This window comes from Macaca fascicularis, chromosome 7 (assembly GCF_037993035.2).
Source record: "Macaca fascicularis isolate 582-1 chromosome 7, T2T-MFA8v1.1".
Taxonomy (NCBI): Eukaryota; Metazoa; Chordata; class Mammalia; order Primates; family Cercopithecidae; genus Macaca; species Macaca fascicularis.
In genome coordinates this window covers 50,248,573-50,268,340 of record NC_088381.1, presented here as the reverse complement: position 1 = coordinate 50,268,340, position 19,768 = coordinate 50,248,573, and the positions used below count along the sequence as shown (strand labels likewise).

At 53.2% G+C, this 19,768-nt stretch overlaps 1 protein-coding gene and 1 long non-coding RNA gene across 2 annotated transcripts in view; one reads left to right on the top strand and one right to left on the bottom strand.

Moving 5' to 3' along the window:
• The window catches only part of HCN4 (hyperpolarization activated cyclic nucleotide gated potassium channel 4), a 49,173-nt gene that overhangs the window by 19,235 nt on the left and 10,170 nt on the right, over positions 1-19,768 (top strand). The window contains exons 2-3 of the mRNA XM_045395706.3: positions 6,227-6,650; positions 17,611-17,772. Of these exons, the coding sequence (XP_045251641.1) occupies positions 6,227-6,650; positions 17,611-17,772 (586 nt within the window). The remainder of the gene's footprint in view (positions 1-6,226; positions 6,651-17,610; positions 17,773-19,768) is intronic.
• LOC135971841 (uncharacterized) lies at positions 4,854-14,662 on the bottom strand. The gene is made up of 6 exons (XR_010588140.1): positions 14,592-14,662; positions 14,291-14,456; positions 8,841-8,893; positions 7,544-7,726; positions 6,453-6,765; positions 4,854-4,982 (listed from the first exon to the last, which is right to left on the bottom strand). It is a non-coding gene; the product is annotated as an uncharacterized lncRNA (long non-coding RNA).

Sequence of the window (19,768 nt, the reverse complement as noted above, 5' to 3'; positions counted from 1 at the left end):
GTGGTGACGTGGTCAAGGGTGCGCTTTGGAATAGACCATTGAGGTGGGATTGTTAGTCAGGGTGGCAAGCTACCAAGAGGCCAGGGTGTTGACTGGGTCAATGATACGAAGTAGAAGTCACCCAGGACAATGGCAGGATTTGGAGTGGAACGGAAGGTTGTGAAGCAGGTGCCAGCATTGCCAAAGTCCTTGAGGATGGCAGATGGATGCTGGAAGGATGGCCAGCAAGTGACAAGGATACCCAAAAGATCTTGTAGACATTTCTACCATAGGCAGTAGGGAGAGGGGAGGGTGCTGACTCACCCCTGACCCTGAGGTATGAGGGATTTGGGGGAGTGGTATCCTGAGGACACAACTAGGGTTCACTTAAGCGGGGAGGCAGTGGGGTCTGGGAGTGAAGAAGTTAAGGATGCAGGTGTCATGGAAGAGAGCACAGGAGAGAGAGCTGGGAGGGAGACGAGGAGCTTGAGGAGGCGCAGAGTTTGGGAGTAATAAAATACCACCAGCCAGAATGATGTTTCTGTGGAGTGGTTAGAAAGTAGGCCTCTGGAGTCAGACTCTTTGGGTTTGAACACTTGGCCCACAATATATACCAAATCTCTCAACTCCGTGTACCTCAGTCTCTTCATCTGTAAAATGGGCATGATTATAGTATCTACCTTACAGGGCTTTTTATTAATGAGAATTAAATAAAGTAATCCAGATAAGGTACTCAGATTAGTGCCTGGCAAATGGTAAGTGCCCAAAAAGTATTGACTGCCCTCATCCTCCATTCTCACTGTGTTCAGTATCAGGATCTTTGCTGGGTCTGGAAAACCAAGGGAACGGGAAAGATAACCCAGAGGGCATATGAGTTGGAGACAAAGAGAATGGAGGCTGGAGACCAGGAAGGAGGTGGGGGCAAGAGTCCAGGTGAGAGACAGATGCAGAAGCCATCATGGAAGCAGCTTGACTAGACATGGTAACTGCTGGGGGTGTTGCTGTAGGGGTGGGTGGGAGGTAAGAGGCAGCAGTAAGGGATGGCTGGGAAGTTTTGGGCCTGGATTATTGAAATGCAGACTGTCATTCAGCTTTGAGGAGGAGGATGCTGAGTTCAGCTCTGGAGTCGTTGGCTGTAGGAGACAGCAGGCCCTCTGGGTGGATGCATTTTGCAGGCAGGTGGGAATGCAGGTCTGGTGCTAGGAGTGGCACTGAGTGGGAGCTGTCTGTAAAGTTGGAGAGGGTAAGAGATACGGCACTGAGTGTGCTGTTCACCTGGGAGAAAGCATGGAGACCCACGGGCTACAGTCAGCACTGCAGGGACATGGGTGTCTGAGACAAGGCCCCTGTCCTCCAGGAGCCCATGGTGTTTTAGGAGAGCTAAAACCAAGACTCAGGCTGTGCAGAGGCTTCAGTGGTCAGAGTTGAAGAGCTAGCTTGAAAGGTGGAAAATATTTTAATGACGAAACAGTGACATTCTTCTTCCAGCTGACAGGATTCCCAATGGATATCATTTGTGCCAAAATGTATGCAAGAAAGTATGCATGTGTAAAAATGGATGCATGTAGGAGGGCAAAAGACAAGAGTGTGTTTACAAAAAATGTATTCATGGTATTGCATGTGGGTGTGCATGTGTGTATACATGTTCATGTCTGTGCATGTGCACATGTGCATGCATGTATATATGTGCATGTGGCCTCAAAGGCAAGCATGGGTGTGTGTGGACAAGAAGAGGTTGAAGGAGGTCATCCCCAGCTGGGACCTCCACTTTTCCTACTTTCATTCTGTCACCCTTCCCATCCTCTTTGGCCTCCAGGGAAGGACAGGGCCCTTAGTCTAGTCCTTGAGGTCCCGAGTTCAGGGTCAGTCACCTCCTCGTGTCTTCCTCAGCTCCCTTAGGCTATGAACTTCCTCTCACACCAAAACATGAAATTTCCAGATATCGGTGTAATGGGCTGCTTGACTTTTTGCTATCCCCCATTCTTTCTGCATATGGGACCTGCCCCTCCAGTGTCAGCCTATAGGCTGCCTGCCTGGGTGGACCCATTGGTCCAGGTAGGAAGTAAGGAGATAAGACAGGTCTGGGAGCCTGGGGCTGCTGGGGCTTCCAGAGCCCAGTTGGTGTCTTGCTGGCCAGGACTCCTGTCAACTTAAAGGGCACTGGGCTGGAGGAGGGTCCTCTGGATTTGGAGAGACTTGGGCCCCGAATTCAGGCATGTGCCAACTCCAGGATATCTTAGCCTGACTGCCCCGTGCTTCCTTGTCAGGGCGTGACACCGACCACCATGGATTCACACCCTAGATTGTGAGATTTATTCATGAGTGATTCTAGGGGTGGCCAGGTGATAAGGGAGCATTGGGCATCCAGCTTGAGGCTTTGGAAATGTTACTCTTCCTTCCTTTGTGAGCCCTTCGTTTTCCCTTCTGTAGGACATGTGCAACCATGACTGAGTGAATGCTGATGGCCAAGGTGCCTTTAGCACTTGAGAGGCATGCTACTTCCTCTACTTCAGACAGCCCTAGCATCAGGAGCATGGGTCTCCCAAATCCTCTTTGCAGTCTTCTCTTCTGTTTTGTCTCTGGGGCAGGGGCCGCACTGCTGTGGTAGGCTGACTTTCCACTGTGATGCAAAAGTGTCAGAAAGGCGTGTCTGCCTCCCACATCCCTCTAGGGTACCCACAACCCCAAGAACTCAAACTCTGCAGTCCCAGAGACTTCTCCTAGTCTTGCGTCTGTCTCTCACGAGCTGTGTAGTCTAGGGCAGACACTTCTCTCTGAGCCTCAAGATCATCATCTGTAAAATAACAGCAGCCACAGTGCTGGTGTGAGGGATAAATGAAGTAATGCATGGAAAACCAAAGTAAGTGCTCTATACATGTGAAGTGTTTTGGAGTCTTTATGAATAAAGACTTTTCAGTCACCAAGGAGACCCCAATAAAAATGCCCAGAGATATTAAGGAATCACTTGCGATGCTTCTGACCAGCAGGATTGGAAGTGAAGAGGGGCCAGCAAGCTGAGGATGCAGTACAGAAGCTGTTGCCGGGTTACCCTGGCTAAGCCCACTGAACGCGGGCTGGCAGGTGTGCTGGGCGCTGTCCGTGGTGCTGAATGTCATATCTGGTTCTGGCAGGGCCTGGCTTTCGGAGATCTGTGCAAGCATCTGGCAAGGAGTAAGGAAAGGTAGTCCAGGAAGCCAAGGGCAGCTCCCAAAACCCAACCCCTCTCGCCTCCTCCAGAAGCACTTTCCTGGCCTCACCCTTCTAGGCCACTGGGATAGCATTTTTATGGATACCTGGGCTCATATGGATGGTTTCTTACACCATTGCCCAATTGCCTTCTATCCAAGCCTTGTGCTCTGACCAGACCATGAGTCTCTAGAGGTGAGGGCATCTGTGTGCTGAGGCAAATAGGTCTGTCATCTGATTGCTGGGGGCACATGTGCATGCATGTATATATGTGCATATGGCCTCAAAGGCAAGCCCTTGCCTCTTGCTACTGGCTCTCCTGGGTCTATTACAGGCTCCTCTGTGATCCCACTCCTAGCAGATGTTTTGCTCTGGCTCTTCTCTGGGAGATTTGATCTTCCTACCTCTTACCTCTTTCCTGCAAATTTATTGATTTGAATGATTTATGTACTCATTTCATAACATAGCTGGGCATAGGTCAGAGCATTTGACAGAAATCAGTTGATTTCCTCCTTATGACAGTGCTGCTAGTCAGGTACTGTGGTTATCCTCATTGAGCAGATAAGAAAACGGAGGTGTGGCATGGTAAGGTGACTTGCTAGTAAACCATGGAGTAGGAATCGAACCCAGGTTGGCTGACTCCAGGGCCCATCCCTCCTCCCACCATATTATACTGTCCAGCAGCTCTCTGATGTTCCAGGGTAGTGGTTTGTGGGAAAGAATGATCCAGGATCCCGACCCCAGCCCAGATCGAGGGCTGGAAATATCCCTGAGCATCTGGAAGCTCAAGATTGAAACCATTAGTCAGAGTGTGAGGAAATGGGTGTTTTTGCCTTATGCAATTTGGTTTTATGAAGACCACTAAATGCAAACATTCTCCTGTTAATTACTGTCTCAAATTTGGACTGTAATTGAGGGAACTAGAGCTGGGGAGAGTGTAGAAACCCGTTGGAGTGGCAGGCCCGCCCAAGTCAGCATTCCCAGCCGCCTTGCATCCGCTCTGTTAATTTTAGAAACTCCTCTAGCCTGGGTGTATTATTAGCTTTATGTACAGAGGGCCACATGGCCCTCAGTGGCCTTTCTATGCACAGTTAAAAAAATTTGTTTTCTTTTGTTTTTCCCAAGAGATTAAATGAAGAGGGATGACAGCAGAGTGTATAGAGGGGTGTTTGTGCACTGTGCATGTGAATGGGGATACCTGCATGTGGCATCTAATGAGTGTACACAGCTGTCTTTGAGTGAGCTCCATGTGGCTGGGTAGAGCATGCATGGCTCTAGGGCACCCCATAGGTGCTGAAACCATTCTCCTGGGGCCCATGACTCATTAGCAGATGTGCTGTATTCTTTGTAGTGAAGTGTGAAGCTGAGGGTGGGTCCTCAGGCCTTAGTTGGGTTCTCTCAGCTGGCATACGGGTACTGGGGCCACAGGAGGGAGTGGTGGGTCATGGGATAGAGAGAAGCTGAAGTTGGCCTCTTGGCATCCAGCCTTATCCCCCATAAGGCCCGCCCTGTCTTGAGGCGGTGGAGAGCTTGGCTTTCAAAGGAGCTGCAGAAAGCTGACTCTCTGGAAACTGCCCTTCGCCACGCAGCGTGATGTAGGACAGCCATCTCACCCACCTTCAGCGAGACAGGTCCTACCCTCTCCTTGACTCACAGCCCCATTTTGAGTCTGGCAAACAAACGAACAATTTGCTCGGAAGTAATTTCTTTGCAACCTGGAACTCTGCAGGCAGGGGCACTTTGGTTTACAGTGAGACCCTCTGAAGACTCCAGGAAAGCTTATCGCTTTCTTTCCCACTTCCTTCCTCCCGGCTTCCCTGCAGTAAAGAATCAAAGATGGTAGGAAAGTTATTTCTCCTGGGAGAAGACATGCTTATTTCTGCGTGACTTAATACCTTTATCTGTTATTGTGTAAACGTCTAAATTAATAGCAGAGGGAGACAGCTCTGCAGTGCAAGTTTTTGGTCTTGGGGCCAGCCCTGGTATGGCTGGTACTTGGGCAGGGTCCCTGGGAACAACTGGCCATGCCTTCTGGATTGGGGTCTTGGCCACCTGTGTTGTTTCACACTCCAGAAGGCCCCCTGCTTGATGAGTTGGGAGAAACCCAGCGCAGACCTGTGAGTTGGCATTGTGCCTCCTCTTCATGCTGCTCAACTTCTCTGAGGCTTTGCCCTGAGGCTCCCTCTACGAACGACTTGCAGGTGCCTGAGGCCTTAGGAGAAATGATTCTGGAGGCCCTGGGCTGGTCTCTTTCTATCACATTGAGTGGTACCTCACTAGTGCCTGAAATCCCCCCATTAATTCTTGTTTTGAAGCTATCTCTCCCCCTCCACACCCCCACGTTAGGATGCAAACCTCTGAGGGAAGGAGATGGTCAGACATTTTCTGATTATAGGGGAGTGGACTAGAGGGAGATGCCAGAGAACCAGTGTGGGAGAGGGCCAGATCAGAATGATAGGATTCATTACACAGTGAGGAAACTGAGGCCCAGAGTAGGGAAGCCCTATTGGATGTCACACAACATGTTGATGACAAAGCTGGGGCTGGAGCCTGGGCCTCCTGCCTCCCAGGCGCCTGAGTTGTGTCTGCACCTCCCCTGCTCTTTGGTCATGGTCTGTGGAATGTCTCCCTGACAGCCTGTCTCAAGCCACAGCTGACCCTCAGGGAGGATGGGGCAGCCTCGCCTGAGCCTGGGGTGGTGTGGGGTGAGCTGCTCCTTTTGCTGAAACAGCCTCTTGCTTCTCTCTGAGTGTCACTGATTTGCATTTCAGCCTGACTCTCACTATGGGGTGGGGATGGGAGGAGGAAGCTTGTTGTTGGGGGTTGTGGGAACTCACAGAAGGGCAGCACGGAGGGTATCCTTAGTGAGTGAAGAGCCTCTTGCTGTGTCATTCCCTGTGCCAGTCTTCACATCTTGCCCTGGTACCTATGTGCCTATCTTCCTGTCTCAGAACCTGCCAAGACTTCTCTCTCCCAGATGCTGTCCCTCAGATCTTCCTCCCTTAGTCTGTAACTTGTCCTCTCTATCCTCCTGGCGACTGACCCCTGTGTCTCTGGGCAGATTTTACTGGGACCTGACCATGCTGCTGCTGATGGTGGGAAACCTGATCATCATTCCTGTGGGCATCACCTTCTTCAAGGATGAGAACACCACACCCTGGATTGTCTTCAATGTGGTGTCAGACACATTCTTCCTCATCGACTTGGTCCTCAACTTCCGCACAGGGATCGTGGTGGAGGACAACACAGAGATCATCCTGGACCCACAGCGGATTAAAATGAAGTACCTGAAAAGCTGGTTCATGGTAGATTTCATTTCCTCCATCCCCGTGGACTACATCTTCCTCATTGTGGAGACACGCATCGACTCGGAGGTCTACAAGACTGCCCGGGCCCTGCGCATCGTCCGCTTCACGAAGATCCTCAGCCTCTTACGCTTGTTACGCCTCTCCCGCCTCATTCGGTATATTCACCAGTGGGAAGAGGTGAGTGGTCAGTGCAAACCTCTTGGGGGAAAGGCCACTCCCCACAGAGGGAGTGAGGAACTGGCAGGGAACCTCAGATAATTGAACATGGGCTGTCAGATTGTGGCAGGCACACCTGCTCTAAGAGGATAAATACTAGTAATTTCTTGACTTCTTATGTGCTGGATACTTTACATGCAGTATCTCAGTGAAGTCTGTAACAGCTATAGAGGGAACCATATAGGTACATGTATATACTCATTTTTCACATGAAGAAACAGAGAGACAGAAAGATTAAGTGACTTATACAAGGTTGCATGATTAGTAATTTGTGAACCTGGAATGTGAACTTAAGCCGATCACCTCCAGAGCCCACATTATTAACCACTGCGTTATGTTGTAGGGTTTGTAAATCCATAAGCTTGTTGGGGACAGGCAGGGAAAAGGGATGGGGTGAAAAGGGCCAGTTGGGGAACAGTAGACAGTGTGGTGGATGAGAAGAACTAGAGAACATCTCCGTCTATATTGGATGGCCTCTATGCAGCTACAGCTAAATTTTGTTCAAGTGGGAATGGGCCCAGGGTTGCTAGTTCTACAGCATTATGAGAAACGGAAATCTGGATTTTTGTACAAATTTTGTTGGCAACTATCTTAGTTTGGGTTCTTCCTGAGCAGACCCTGAGACAAAGATTTGCATGAAAGTGATGTTTTTGGGATGCATTCCCAGGAAAATCTGGTAAGGGGGTGGGGGAGAGGGACAGGGAAATGCAGAAAGCCAAGCAGTAGTTGGACATTGGAGGGTGTTCTGTGGAGGGCTGTTTGCCTCAGCCCTGTGGGATCCGAGGATAGTGTGCGCCACACCTTGGAGCTGTCCCAGTCAGGGCAAGGGAGTTGGAATGTTTATATCCCCTTACCTGTCAGTCACTGGTTCAAGGCACTGCTAGCCCTCAGCACTTGCAGCCAAAGCAGTTTCCAGCAGCCCGGGCAGGCCTCTGACAAAAGGTGCGGCCACTGGCTGTAGAGAGTGAAATCACGCAGGCAGGCTAGAGTCTTGTGTTCAGATACTGTAAAGGGATCCTAGGGGCTGTGAACACTGGCTACAGGAGGAAAATAAAACATTGAAAAAGAACTGGGCGGGCCAACTCCGTTCTGAACAAACTTCACTCATCCATGGGCTGAAGCAGTCGTCTGCAGCAGAGGAGCTAAGGGCTTTGCTGGGAGGAAGAGCAGCTGACCTTGCCAAGTGCTTCGGTCTGTGTCTGCCACCCACCCAGGTTACATGACTTGGCAGCAGTGGCAGGCAGGCCGGCCTGGAGGGCCCACTCTCTGTGAGATAGCCCACGTTGGGGCTGGGCAGTCTGTGGGTGGAACAAGCTTCCATGGAGGGCCATTTCCCGCTCCATCCCTGTGCCGTGTGGCTGACTTCCCAGCCTCCAGGACCCCTGCTTGCCTGGGCAGAAGTTCCCATGCTCAGGACATGAAGCCCCCCACCCTCACCCCCAACAGCAGCCTGGGCCTCGGCTGGCAGCCCCTGTGGCTGATGGTAGAGGCACGGGCAGATTCAGGTCAGAGGCGTCATGAACACATGTGCCATGGGAGAAGTGTGTGTACCAGTTTGGCAGCATCGCTCCATGGCAGAAATTCTCTTTGGCTTGGCAAATTTGCATTACTGATGCTGACAGATAGGGGCCGTGACTCTCCCAACGTCATGCAGTTAGACCTCTGGTAGAACTGGGGCAGAATCCAGCTAGCTCTCTTGGCCCCCAGCACATAGTGTGGGCTGTCCCACCCCGGTGTAGTGGAATGGCACATTTAAGACCCAAGTTAAAATCTGGCTCCACGCTGCCTAGCATGTAGCTTTGGGTCCACTTTGCCTCTCTGTGCCTCAGTCTCTTTATCTGCAAAATGGGTGTAAGTTGTACCTGATGTTTATAAAGCCTTAGCATGAAGCCTGCTGCAGAAGAACTGTTTAATATGTGTCGCTCCTGGCCAGGCGTGGTGGCTCACGCCTATAATCCTAGCACTTTTGGAGGCCAAGATGGGTAGATTGCTTGAGGCCAGGAGTTCAAAACCAACCTGGCCGACATGGTGAAACTGTGTCTCTACTAAAAATACAAAAAAATTAGCTGGGTGTGGTGGTGGGCGCCTGTATATTTATGATATATATATACACACACACACACACACACACACACACATATACACACACACCTCCCTCCCCACCAAGTTGTCTTAGTAACATTTCTTTGGTTCCTCACACCTAGCTGGCAAGAGAAACAGGGCAAGATTTATGATCCTCATATGTCAAGTGAGGAAACTGAAGATCCGAAAGGCCAGCCGCCCCAGTGGTAGGGCTTTTGGCCTAGGCCTCCTGTCTCCCGGTTCCATGCACTTCCCGCTTTCTCAGATGGAAAGAGAATGACTTTGATTCTATGATTGTTTCCTTTCATGGCTGGGGTGCCTCCATGGGGGACTGGACTTCATTCAGTCCTGCAAGTGCTTGCCGGGCACCCACCTGTGCTGTCCTGGGTGGGGGCTGGGATCAAAGGACTAGGATGACCACTAGCAGAGAGTGAGAGGGCAGCGGCAGGGGAGGAGATCTGTGCAACAGGTCGAGTTGGAGGTGCCTGTGGGACAGAGATGTGCAGAGATGTGGCAGATGGTCTGAGCTGAGGGCTAAGAGGGGACAGTGACTCTGGAGGGTGGCGGCTGGGTCCACGCTGAGGGACTGTGAAGGAAGGATGGAGGCGTGTTTCCCCTTATGCCCTGACACACTTATCTCCTGGTTTCCATCCCAGGTGGAAATGTAGGACAGGTTGGCTCCCTCAGACCCTGAGAAACCCCCAACCTTCTGCATGTCTTGGACCCACAGCTAGACTGCCAGGAAAAGCAGAGACAAGCCAGCTCCTTCCCTCCACTGGCATCCATTTGTGTCTCCAGGCCTCAGCCTCCCAGGGGCCAACCTTACTCCTCCAGGGCCTGGGGGCTGTGGTCTTTTGTAGGAGTTGGCAGAGATGCCAGAGGCTGGACAGGATGAGTCCTGGGTTGGAGCTAAGCTTGTCTTTCACGTCCCCACATTATGCATCCTGGGAGGTCAGGCCCAGGGCTCCTGTCCCCACTGCCACCCTGGCCTAGCCACCCTCTTGGGCACCCAGAACTGATCAGGTGTGGTCCTGGCCTTTCTCTGGGGGAGGAAGAGGCCCCAGGACACCTTGGGTCAGGCCTCTGAACTAGACATGCCGCCCCATCTCATGTGCAGGAAGGAGATCCCAGGAGGCCAGATGGATGACTCTCAACCTTCCACACACAAACCTTTCTCCTACCAGCTGGGGAGAAAATTGCTTTGAGCTAGTTTCTGCCAGGCACACCGCCCAGCCTAGGGCTCTCACTGGACCCCTGAGATTGGACTGGAGTTTCCCAGCTGGCCCCAGGAACCCTGTCTCCAGGACCATAGCCGGCCACTCCAGCCCAGGGGCATCTCCCACCTCCGCTTGGCCCAGAGGCAGCAGCAGAAAGACCATTTGAAGCCCTAGGTCCGTGTGAGAGCTGAGGAGAGGCGTATTTAGCACAGAAAACCCTGGCCTAATCTCCTTTTTCAAGTCCGTCTATGAATCTCTTTCCTCCTTTGGGCCTCAGTTTCCCCACTTGTCAGGTACATGCTGATGTTCTCTGAAGCCGTGGCTCCCTGGGGCCCAGTCCCCAGCTCCTATCTGCCTTGGCAAGATTCATGTTAGCTGATCCTGAAGACCTTGTTGTAGCTCACAGGATGCGAAGGAGGATCCCTGCGGTGGGGCTGGGGAGCTTGCCTCCCACAGACTGGGGAAAGCTTGCCCCAGGCTGCCTGGTGAAGCTGCAAGAAGCTAGACCTCTGACCCCAGGCTTCAACTGCCTCCCCCAGCCGGGCCCAGAACAGGCGCCCAGGAGATCTCATAAGTGTTGGTGGCAGTCAGGCAGTCTTGCGAGTCAGCGTGAGTGGAGTGGTCTAGGGCAGGTATGGACCGCCATCTTGGAGGACGTCAGCCTCTTGCCTCCATCCTGGGTGATCTGGGTCAGCAGACTCCCTCCTGAGCCTCTCCAGCCACGCCTCTTCCCTCCCCCCTCCAAGGTGTGAGCTTATTCCAGGCATGGAGGCTATTGTTAGAAACCACGGTTACCCCTCTTTGGATGTTACCCTGCAAGGCCCAGCACTCCAGTGACCCATCCCAGAAGCCTCTCCTCTTCCTCAGCAACCTGAAGTGGCCAAAGAGGGGCTGGAGGCAGGAGGCCAGCTGGGGCTGCTGTGTGGCCTCTGATGAGTCCCCTTGTCCTGTGGGCCTTGGTTGCCTCATCTCAGAATCAGGTGCTTGGCATCTGTGAGAAGTGATGACATGAGGAGAGGTCCTGGGGCGTGGGTACTGGCCCTGTCTCCTGCACCCAGGAAGGGACCTGGCATGACCCTCAGTGCAGCTGCCTTCAGGCTGTACCCGGGATGCATATGCAGCAGCCTGTTCTGCCAGGCCTGGGGTTGTTGTCTTCAATGCAGACACTTGTTCTTGAGACACAGGTGGAAATTGTTCTTCCATGAGGAGAAAGCGAATCCAGAGGAGGGGATTCAATCAGGCCCCAGGAAGAGGCCTTGGTGGAAACAGAGCAGCCTGACCTCTCATTTCTGGTCTCCCCTCGGAACTGAGAAATCAGCTCTTTGTTTGGAGGGCTGGGAAAGAGAGGGAAGGAAAGGAACCAACATGTCCTGAGTGCCTACCATGTGCCAGTGGTGGCTATGATCTCACCTGACCCCTGTGATAGCCCTGAGAGCTGGCAATTACTGACCCATTCCACAGATGAGGAAACTGAGGCTCGGGGTGGAAAAGGCAGTTTCCACCCAGGGTGAAAGATGTGTGGCTCTGTCCTTGCACTGCAGGTGAGAAACTGCAGAAAGTGTGAGAGGAGGGCTTCCCCAAGTTCCATGTGTGGCAGAGTGAGCTGCCTGGACCACCTGACTGGCAAGGCTTGCAGTGGCCTGGAAATGAAGGTGCTCAACCCCTGCAGTCAGAACCAACATCGTAAGAGGGAGTTCTAATGAAATATAAAGAGCAAGGCAAATATTTGCCTGGTGCAACTGACTCTCAGGTGGCCTGTGGCCCCAGCCAACAGCGGGGACACACCAGTGTTTAGCAGCCTCTCCCAGCAACGTCCAGCCTTGTTCTCAGCAACCACGTCCTGGGTGCTGGAGAGTGGTACAGGTGAGGTGAGTGTCCTCAAATCTAGGCTACCCCCTAACCTGAATGGATTTGCCCCCACCAGCTCTTCCCAGGCGGCTCAGACTGTGCATTGTTGGTGCTTCAGCTTTGTGGTGTCTAAAAGCCATCTGAAACAAGGCTCTCCAGCCCTCTCACCTGCACCCACCGCCCCAGTGCCCACACTGCTCCTCACCGCAGTCCCAGGCTTCACCACCACCATGCTCTCAGTAGGACGTGGAAGTCTGTGTCCCCTGCAGGAGAAGGCACCTTGGTTATTCCCACAGGGACAAGGGCAGGTTCCCTGTGGGCTGCATCTGCCCACAGCGGGTACCTTTTTGTTCTTCCACCGTCTACACTAGCAGGAGCCCTGCTGACCACCATCATTCTCTGTCACCATCGCCTTCACCTTCATCGTGAAGCCCTTCTCAGTTCCTGAAACCTTACCACATGCTCTGTGCCATGTTCATTGCTGAGATCACAATAAAGGCAAAATTAGACAAGGACCTGATCTTAGAAGAAAAGGAGTAATGAAAAGAAAAAGGTAATACAGAAGGAAAGGAAGTCATTGAAGGAAAACGTGCCACCCTCGATGCTCTGTCTTTAAGGCCCAGCATGATCTGTCCAAAGGAGCAGTTACTGTGGCCTGTGACAGTCTGGGACTCTTTCTAGCCATGCCTGGAGACTTCCCTGAGCTCCCATATGGTACCCACTCATTCATTTAGATGTACCCACATTTATTCAGGCAATCAGCGGACATGTTTGATGCCTGTTTGTGCTAAGCATGGAGGAACACAGAAGTGAGAAATAGAGAAGAGCCCTGCCTCAAGCAGCAGCATGCAAGTCAGTGACTGTCATTTCACATGGTGAGAACTCCGGGAAGAAGAAAATATATCAGGGCGAAGAGTCACGGTGACAAAGGGAAGGGAGGGCCCTTGGCTGTGTCACACACAGAGATCCAGTGTCCTTCCTTTCCATGGAAGTGGCTTTTGAGCCAAGACAGGATGACAAGAAGGAGCTGGAGGCAGCACGCAGGCAGATGGAAGAGCAAGCCCAGTACTGAGGGCCTGGGGCAAGCGTGAACTGGCCTGGGGCGTTCAAGGACACCTCTGTGGCCAGAGATGGCCTTGGGCAGAGTCGGGGAGGCTGGTAGTTGGGAGCCAGGATGCTGAGGGCCACAGTCGGCAGTTGGAGTGTATTCACGGGTGCAGTGGGAAGTCATTGGAAGGTTTATGGTAAGAGGGTGACATGTTCTGATTTATGTCTCCAAGAGGTCTTTCTAGCTGCTTGGTGGAGAATGGCTTGGAGGGGTGGGGAGCCTCATCAAGAGATGGGGGCCGTCATCTTGGGGGTGTTTAGATTGGGGTCATATTGGGATTGGAGGGAAGTAAATGGCTTTGAGATGTCCACTTTGGCAGTAGAGCCAAAACCACCTGGATTGCTGGTGGATGGGATGTGGGGAGGGGTGAGAGACTCACTCACAGCTGGCTGGTGGGTTTTTGTTGCTCAGCCTCACGAACAGCGGCACCAGTTGTGAGATGGAAACAGGTTTTGGATGTGTCATGTGGAGATAGACCGAGACAGCTGGACATATGAGCCAATTTGTGTTACTCTTAGAGTCCACCTGTGTGTCTCAGGCATGACAGAAGCAAGGAACTGGGGTATCCCAGGGCTTGAAAGAGGAGCACAGGGAAGGTTGCCTCCGGCAGAGGAGGAGCATTGCCGACCTCCACAGCCCCTTGTGATGGGGGCAACACAGTTGCATCCTGGGGAGCCCTTTAGCCAGGGAGACCCTACTCAGGGTGCTTCCAGAGATGCCCTAGACTTTGATACCCTCCGCAACTAAAGAGACTTTCAGCAGAATTCCTGCTGCCCTGACAAGCCAGGGGTGGGAGGAGAACGGCATGCTTGTGGCTGTGGGCTCTGCTACCAGCTGTGCTGTCCAGCCCCACAGCAACATCTGGGCTGCTCAGAGCCTGAACCAGCCTCTCTACTGACCTCCCCATTGTGCCCTGCTTGCCTTGCTCTGTTGCTGGGTTTCTATATACATGTTCCCAAGTCCCTTTCCTGGGCGTGGCTTCCTTCTCCAGCCAGACTGTGAGCTCTGGGCAGGCAAGGGCAAGACTTTCCTCCCTGCCCCATAGGGAGAGGGCTTTCTTGGGCACTGACACAGGCTGATTTCCAGGGGACATGGTATAGACATTTGGGTCTCCCTGAGGGTACTGCCAGGAAAGAAGGGAAGAAAGGCCCACACTCCGGAGGGCTCCTCTTCTCACAGTGAGGAGTCTGGGGGCTCTTTGCAGCTCTTTTTTGACCACACTTGAGTACCCAGCCTTCCTGGCACAGACACCTCTAAGCTTGCTGCCAGGGCCTGTGCAGGGCCCTTCCTAGGCTGTGTCCTGAGGGGACCATCCTGCCTCTATGCCCACCCCTTGACCCACTTACAAGTGACTGTTCACAGGAGTGGCATGGATGTGGCTTGGCTGTGGGCCAGGGTCCCCTGCTGGGGGGCACAGTCAGGGAAGAGAAGGGAGGTGGGCTGTGCTCTGGAGTGGTTTTCTAAGAGCTCTCATTTCAAGCCTGACCCTCCAGGGCGTTATGATGGTGCCTTCTGTCAAGGTAGGAGAACAGAATATATTTTCCTTTGTTGGCTTGACTTACGACTTTATCCAAATCTGTGGATTGTGGAACTTGATTTGCACCTTGTCCTGGACTCTCCAACCCTGGGGCAGGCCTGCCTCATTACCCCAGCTCAGCACTAGGCCATGTGCCTTGGGGAGGCTGCCGTTCTGCCCCCATGGGCCCCCGTCTCTGCCTGCAGCGCCCTTGGCCTCCTGCACAGCTTTCCTGTCTGTGGCAGAGGGCTGGGTTCTGAAGGCTGGTGTCTCAGTCAGCTCAGGCTGTGAAAACATAAACACCAGAGGCTGGGGGACTGAAATAACAAACACTGCTTCCCACAGCTCTGGAGGCTGGAAGTCTGGGTTGAGAGTGCCAGCACGGGGGCTTCTGGTGAGGCCTTTTTTTTTTGACTTGTAGACGGCTGCCTTCTCCCTGTGCCCTCACAGGACAAAGAGAGGTCATCTCTGGTCTCTTTATAAGGGCACTCATCCCACTCATGAGGGTGCTAACTTCATGACCTGATGACCTTCCGAAGACCTCAGCTCCAAATGCCATCACATCGAGGGCTAGGAATTCAACATAGGAATGTGGGAGGGACAAAAAAGTGCAGCCCTTAGCAACTGGGAAGTGAAGGAGCTTAATAATAATGACCCCACCCTTGCATCTGTGATGGGTGTGCAGAGAGCACTTTGTTAGCTAGTTTAATTCACAAGCAGCCTTGCAAAGTAGGGGGCAGATGTCTAGCTTGTTTGCGGGGGAGGCTGAGTTGTGGTGGTGGGGAGGCAGGTGTGGAGGACGGCCGGCTCTGAGACTGTGAATGGTGCTGTGCCACTCGCCCTCCCCAAAACCCTGGTGTCTTAGCTCAGACACCAGGGAGTTGGGTGAGCTGGGGAGCTAGTGGCATCCTGGACAACCAAGACTTAGAAAGGTTAGGATTTGCCCAAGGTCATAGACATGTCACATTCACCTAAGTGTTAAGGAGGCAAAAGTGGGATCTTCCCCTCAGCTGGTGCTGGGGGCTCTGGTGCTCAGGGACCTGCAGGGGAGAGCCTCATGGTCTTAGGATACAGGTGCCTGAGCACGACCAGCTGCAGAGAATGGACCAGAGACACTAGCTTCATAATCAGATCTGGTCTGCATCACAGACCCAGGCTCCAGCCCAGCCACAGACCGGCCTGCTCTCTAGGGCCCACCATTCCTTCCAGGCCATGCTAGATGCTGAACAGTGTCAGCTTAGCCAGGAGCTCAAACGCTGACAGCCCCAGAGCTGGTCAGTGCCCCAGTGCTGCTGGGCTGCAGAGCACACAGCACCGTCTACACTATCACACTGTTTGCAGGGCCTGGGGAGGCGAGAAGCTGGGAAGTCTCGCATGGCCTCGGACCCAGCTTGCTGTGTGAATCTGGGCACGTCATTCAGCCACTTTGGGTTTGAGTTGTTTTATCCACAAAATGGAACTACTGAGAGTTACCTTTTCCTCACTAGGTCAATCTAACAATCTAATGTGGTGGCTGCAGGCCTCAGAATCGGGCAGACCTGGCTACATGTGGCCTTTTCACTGCCACTGTGATCTCTGGCAAGTTCCTTTACTTCTCTGAGCCTTGGTATAAAACAGATATGAACAATATCTTCAGCAAAGGATTTTTGTGAGTTTGAATAGAGGGTGGCTGTGGAATTTCATGTCCATGGTCAGGTGTGGCACTGTTGTCCCCTCTGTCACCAGGGCCATGGGGAAATGGTGGGGCAAGCTTAAGCTACCAGATCCCGGAAGCTTTCGCTGTCCACTTCATCCTGGAAACACTCCCAGCTTTGCAGCTGGAACCTTCAGGGTCATGCCCTTGATGGGGGCCACAGGTGGGGGTGACTGCAGGTGATGAGCTGTGGACAAAAAGTATTCATCTTTGGTCACTAGCATCAGAACATCCTGCCACTAGCTACAGGGCCGTAGCTGGAAGACCAGTAGACAGGGGCCGACATATCTAGGCTCTGTCTCTTTGGGCCTAGTTTCCACATCTGAAATGGGCTTAAATTAGGCCTCTGTGACATTTGACCCAACCCCCCTCCAAGAGGGGTGTCTTTGCCTGGGAATAGTATGGAGGGATGAGAATGAGGGCTGGGTGGCTAGACCCACTCCAAAGTCTCCCAGGCCACAGAAGCAAGGCCAGAGCTTCCAGAGACTTTCCTCTAGACTTGCCTCCACCTCTCCATCCCCCACTGCCCTGTCACCAAGGGGACCCCAGCATGGTAGCTTTTGGGGGGGGGCAGGATATGCCCACCTTGGCCCTGTCCAGCTACACTGCAGCCGCCCACTCGGAGCTGCAGGAGTGGAGAGGGGCTGGTGGCAGTGGGCTGGGGTCAAGGGTGCTGTAAAGGAGAGCATTACCCCAAATACATATTAGCCAATCAGGAAGATTAATTATTAATAACAACTTATCAATTAATAATGGTTTGTAATTTATTGAACACTCCTCTACCCATTACTAAGCACTTTATATGTATAATTTAGTTCTTTTGACAACCCACTCAGATAAGAATTTTTATCACCATTTTCCAGATGAGAAAACATGATCAGAGAGGTTCAAGGTTACACAGCTAGGAACTGGGTAGGACCTGGGCTTGGGATCAAGGTCTGCCTGAACTTGGGGCCTGTGAGCCTGTGCCGCTTCCTCTGCACTTCCGTGGCTGCCCTGTGTGGGTCTTGAGAATTTAGTGATAGGTTTAGGGAAACACACGCCTGCCATGTCTGTAGACCTTCATTCCCTGAGGAGCCTCAGGCTGGCAGGCTTTTCTCCCTGGCGTCCTCACACCCCAGGCAAGCTGAGAAAGCGGCTTCTCTGCCCACTTCTGGGCTGCATGGGGCTCCAGGTGTCCTTCCACATGTCCCGATGTCTAGACTTTTCAGGAGGAGCCCCCATCTGTACAGATGCCAGGAGATGTCCCTCTGGGACCCTGCAGCCTGCAGTCTTCCTCTTCCGAGGCCTGGACCGATGCCTTCCCACCCCACCCCCAGCCTGGACTTGCACCGAGCGAGTGCCCTGCAGAGTCCATGCAGAGCAGTGCCCACCACCTGCTCCGGGGCAGAGAAAGGGGCCGCTGGTCCTCCTGGCTGCTCACCTATCCCAGGCAATTTCTCCTCCTCTGCTGGCAGATCTTCCACATGACCTACGACCTGGCCAGTGCCGTGGTGCGCATCGTGAACCTCATCGGCATGATGCTCCTGCTCTGCCACTGGGATGGCTGCCTGCAGTTCCTGGTACCCATGCTGCAGGACTTTCCTGATGACTGCTGGGTGTCCATCAACAACATGGTGGTGAGTGCACCCAGGCCGGTTCTCTCTCTAAGCCATAGGCGGGCTCTCCAGAGGTAGGGAGGCGAGATGTGGACTTCCAGCGTGTAGGACCCTGAGTGCCGCCCAGAGCTGAGGGGCATGTAGCTCTACCCAGTACAGGCCCAATGGCTTGCTTCCAGTCCAGGAATCCATTCACAGCTCTGGGTTGGGAGCTGGTACCTCCACCTTCTCACAGCCTCCATTGCAACTGCGAGCCTCAGTATTTCATCTTAGTTTTACCAGGGACACTAAGACCTGGGCGGCCTCGGGTTGTATCAGGTGTGGCAATGCTGGGCTGGCAGCTCCTGGCCTCCTGCCTCTGCCCCTTAGAAGCCAAGTCCTTAAAAGCTGAGCCTGAGGCTGGGTGCAGTGGCTCATACCAGTAACCCCAGTGCTTTAGGAAGCCGAGGCAGGAGGATCGCTTCAGCCCAGGAATTGTAAACCAGCCCGAGCAACATAGGGAGACCCCTGACTACAAAAAATAAATAAAATTTATTTTTAAAAGATTAGCCGGGTGTGGTGGCAAGCACATGTGTCCAGGCTATACAGGAGGATCCCTTGAGCTCACTTGCACTTCAGCCTGGGTAACAGAGCAAGATCTTGTCTCAAAATGAATAAATTAATAAAAATAAAAAAAAAGCTGAGCCCAAGAAAACAGACGCCTTCGAGGGTACTATTTGCAGCCCATGCAGACTCCCAGATCATGCGTGGTCACTTTCTACTCCAACAGCAGAGCTGGGCTGCCCCCACCCCCAACATATCCTGGTCCGAGGTGGAGTCCCGATGGGGAGGACAGGCAGGATGGAGGCTGACCCCACCCTATCCTTCCAACCTTGCGAGTGGATCAGTGTGGGTGGGAGAAGTTGAACTTGGGGCCTTGGAAGCCATAGGGCAGAGTCTTCAGTCCCCTTGTGGATAAGGTGGGCTCCAGGCAGGACAGAAGACACCCTGGATCTATGAGCCCTTCTGGTCTCTGGTGAACCCCTTCCTCTCCCAGGCTCCCTCCCAGTCAGTTTGGTTTGGTCTGAAGGCAAATTCCCAGGGCCCCAGGGGAGGAAAAATCGGCTTTGAAAGAGGTGAAAGAGACCCTGAGGCATCTTTCAGCATCAAACAGGCCTTTACAAAACAGCCTTTTGATGAGCTAAGTGTAAATGAATCGGCCATATGGATTGAATTCCCTGTTTCCAGAGGCTCAGCAGTAAAGGCCGGAAACCCTGACTGGAGGCCACTGGGGGCCTGCCCCTGTTCCCCAAGGCTGGGAACCCAGGCCCCTTCCACTCCTGGGGATCAGCCCTGCTGGTCCCCACTCCAGTCTAGACTGAGCCACCAGACCCAAGGAGCCAGCTCAGCTCTGTTCGGGGCGGTCTGGCTGATCTTGAATATGGCTCGAGGCTCACGGCTCCCACGCCTTCCCATGGGGGCTGCGCCTCCGGCAGGTGCTCTGCGGGCCTGGGTAGGTTTCTACACTGTGGCTCATGTCTCTGCCCTGTGAGCAGAAGGACACCAGGGAGGTGGCCGATGCTGGCATTCATCTGGTTCAGCTGGCCCTCATCTGGGGCAGTGTCCTCTCTCTGTGAGGGTGGCAGGCCCACACATGCACTAAATTCAAGAGATGGCCCTTCCGATCCCAATGTTCCCACGCTGAGCCTTCCTTGAGACACCGACTGGCTTTGTAGACAAAAATAGCCAAGAGCTTCCCTCCTCCTGTCCCCACGCCTTGTGTGTTCCGGAGAATCTGCCTTGGGGGTAGTGGGAGGAAAACTGGTGGCCGCAGCCCTGGCAGAGGCGGGCAGGGTTCATGCAGGAGGCCAGTTAGCTCACAGCTTTAACTTTTGCTCACCCAAAATGAGGGCAGTGTTTTTCGGCTCAGTCTGCCAGAGCTTGTACCCCCAGGGGAAGCATATCTGGTTTTATAATTGAGGTCAGTGGGGAAATGGGCTTCACTTGGCAGCTGTTTAGGGGGTAGGGGGTGGAGCTG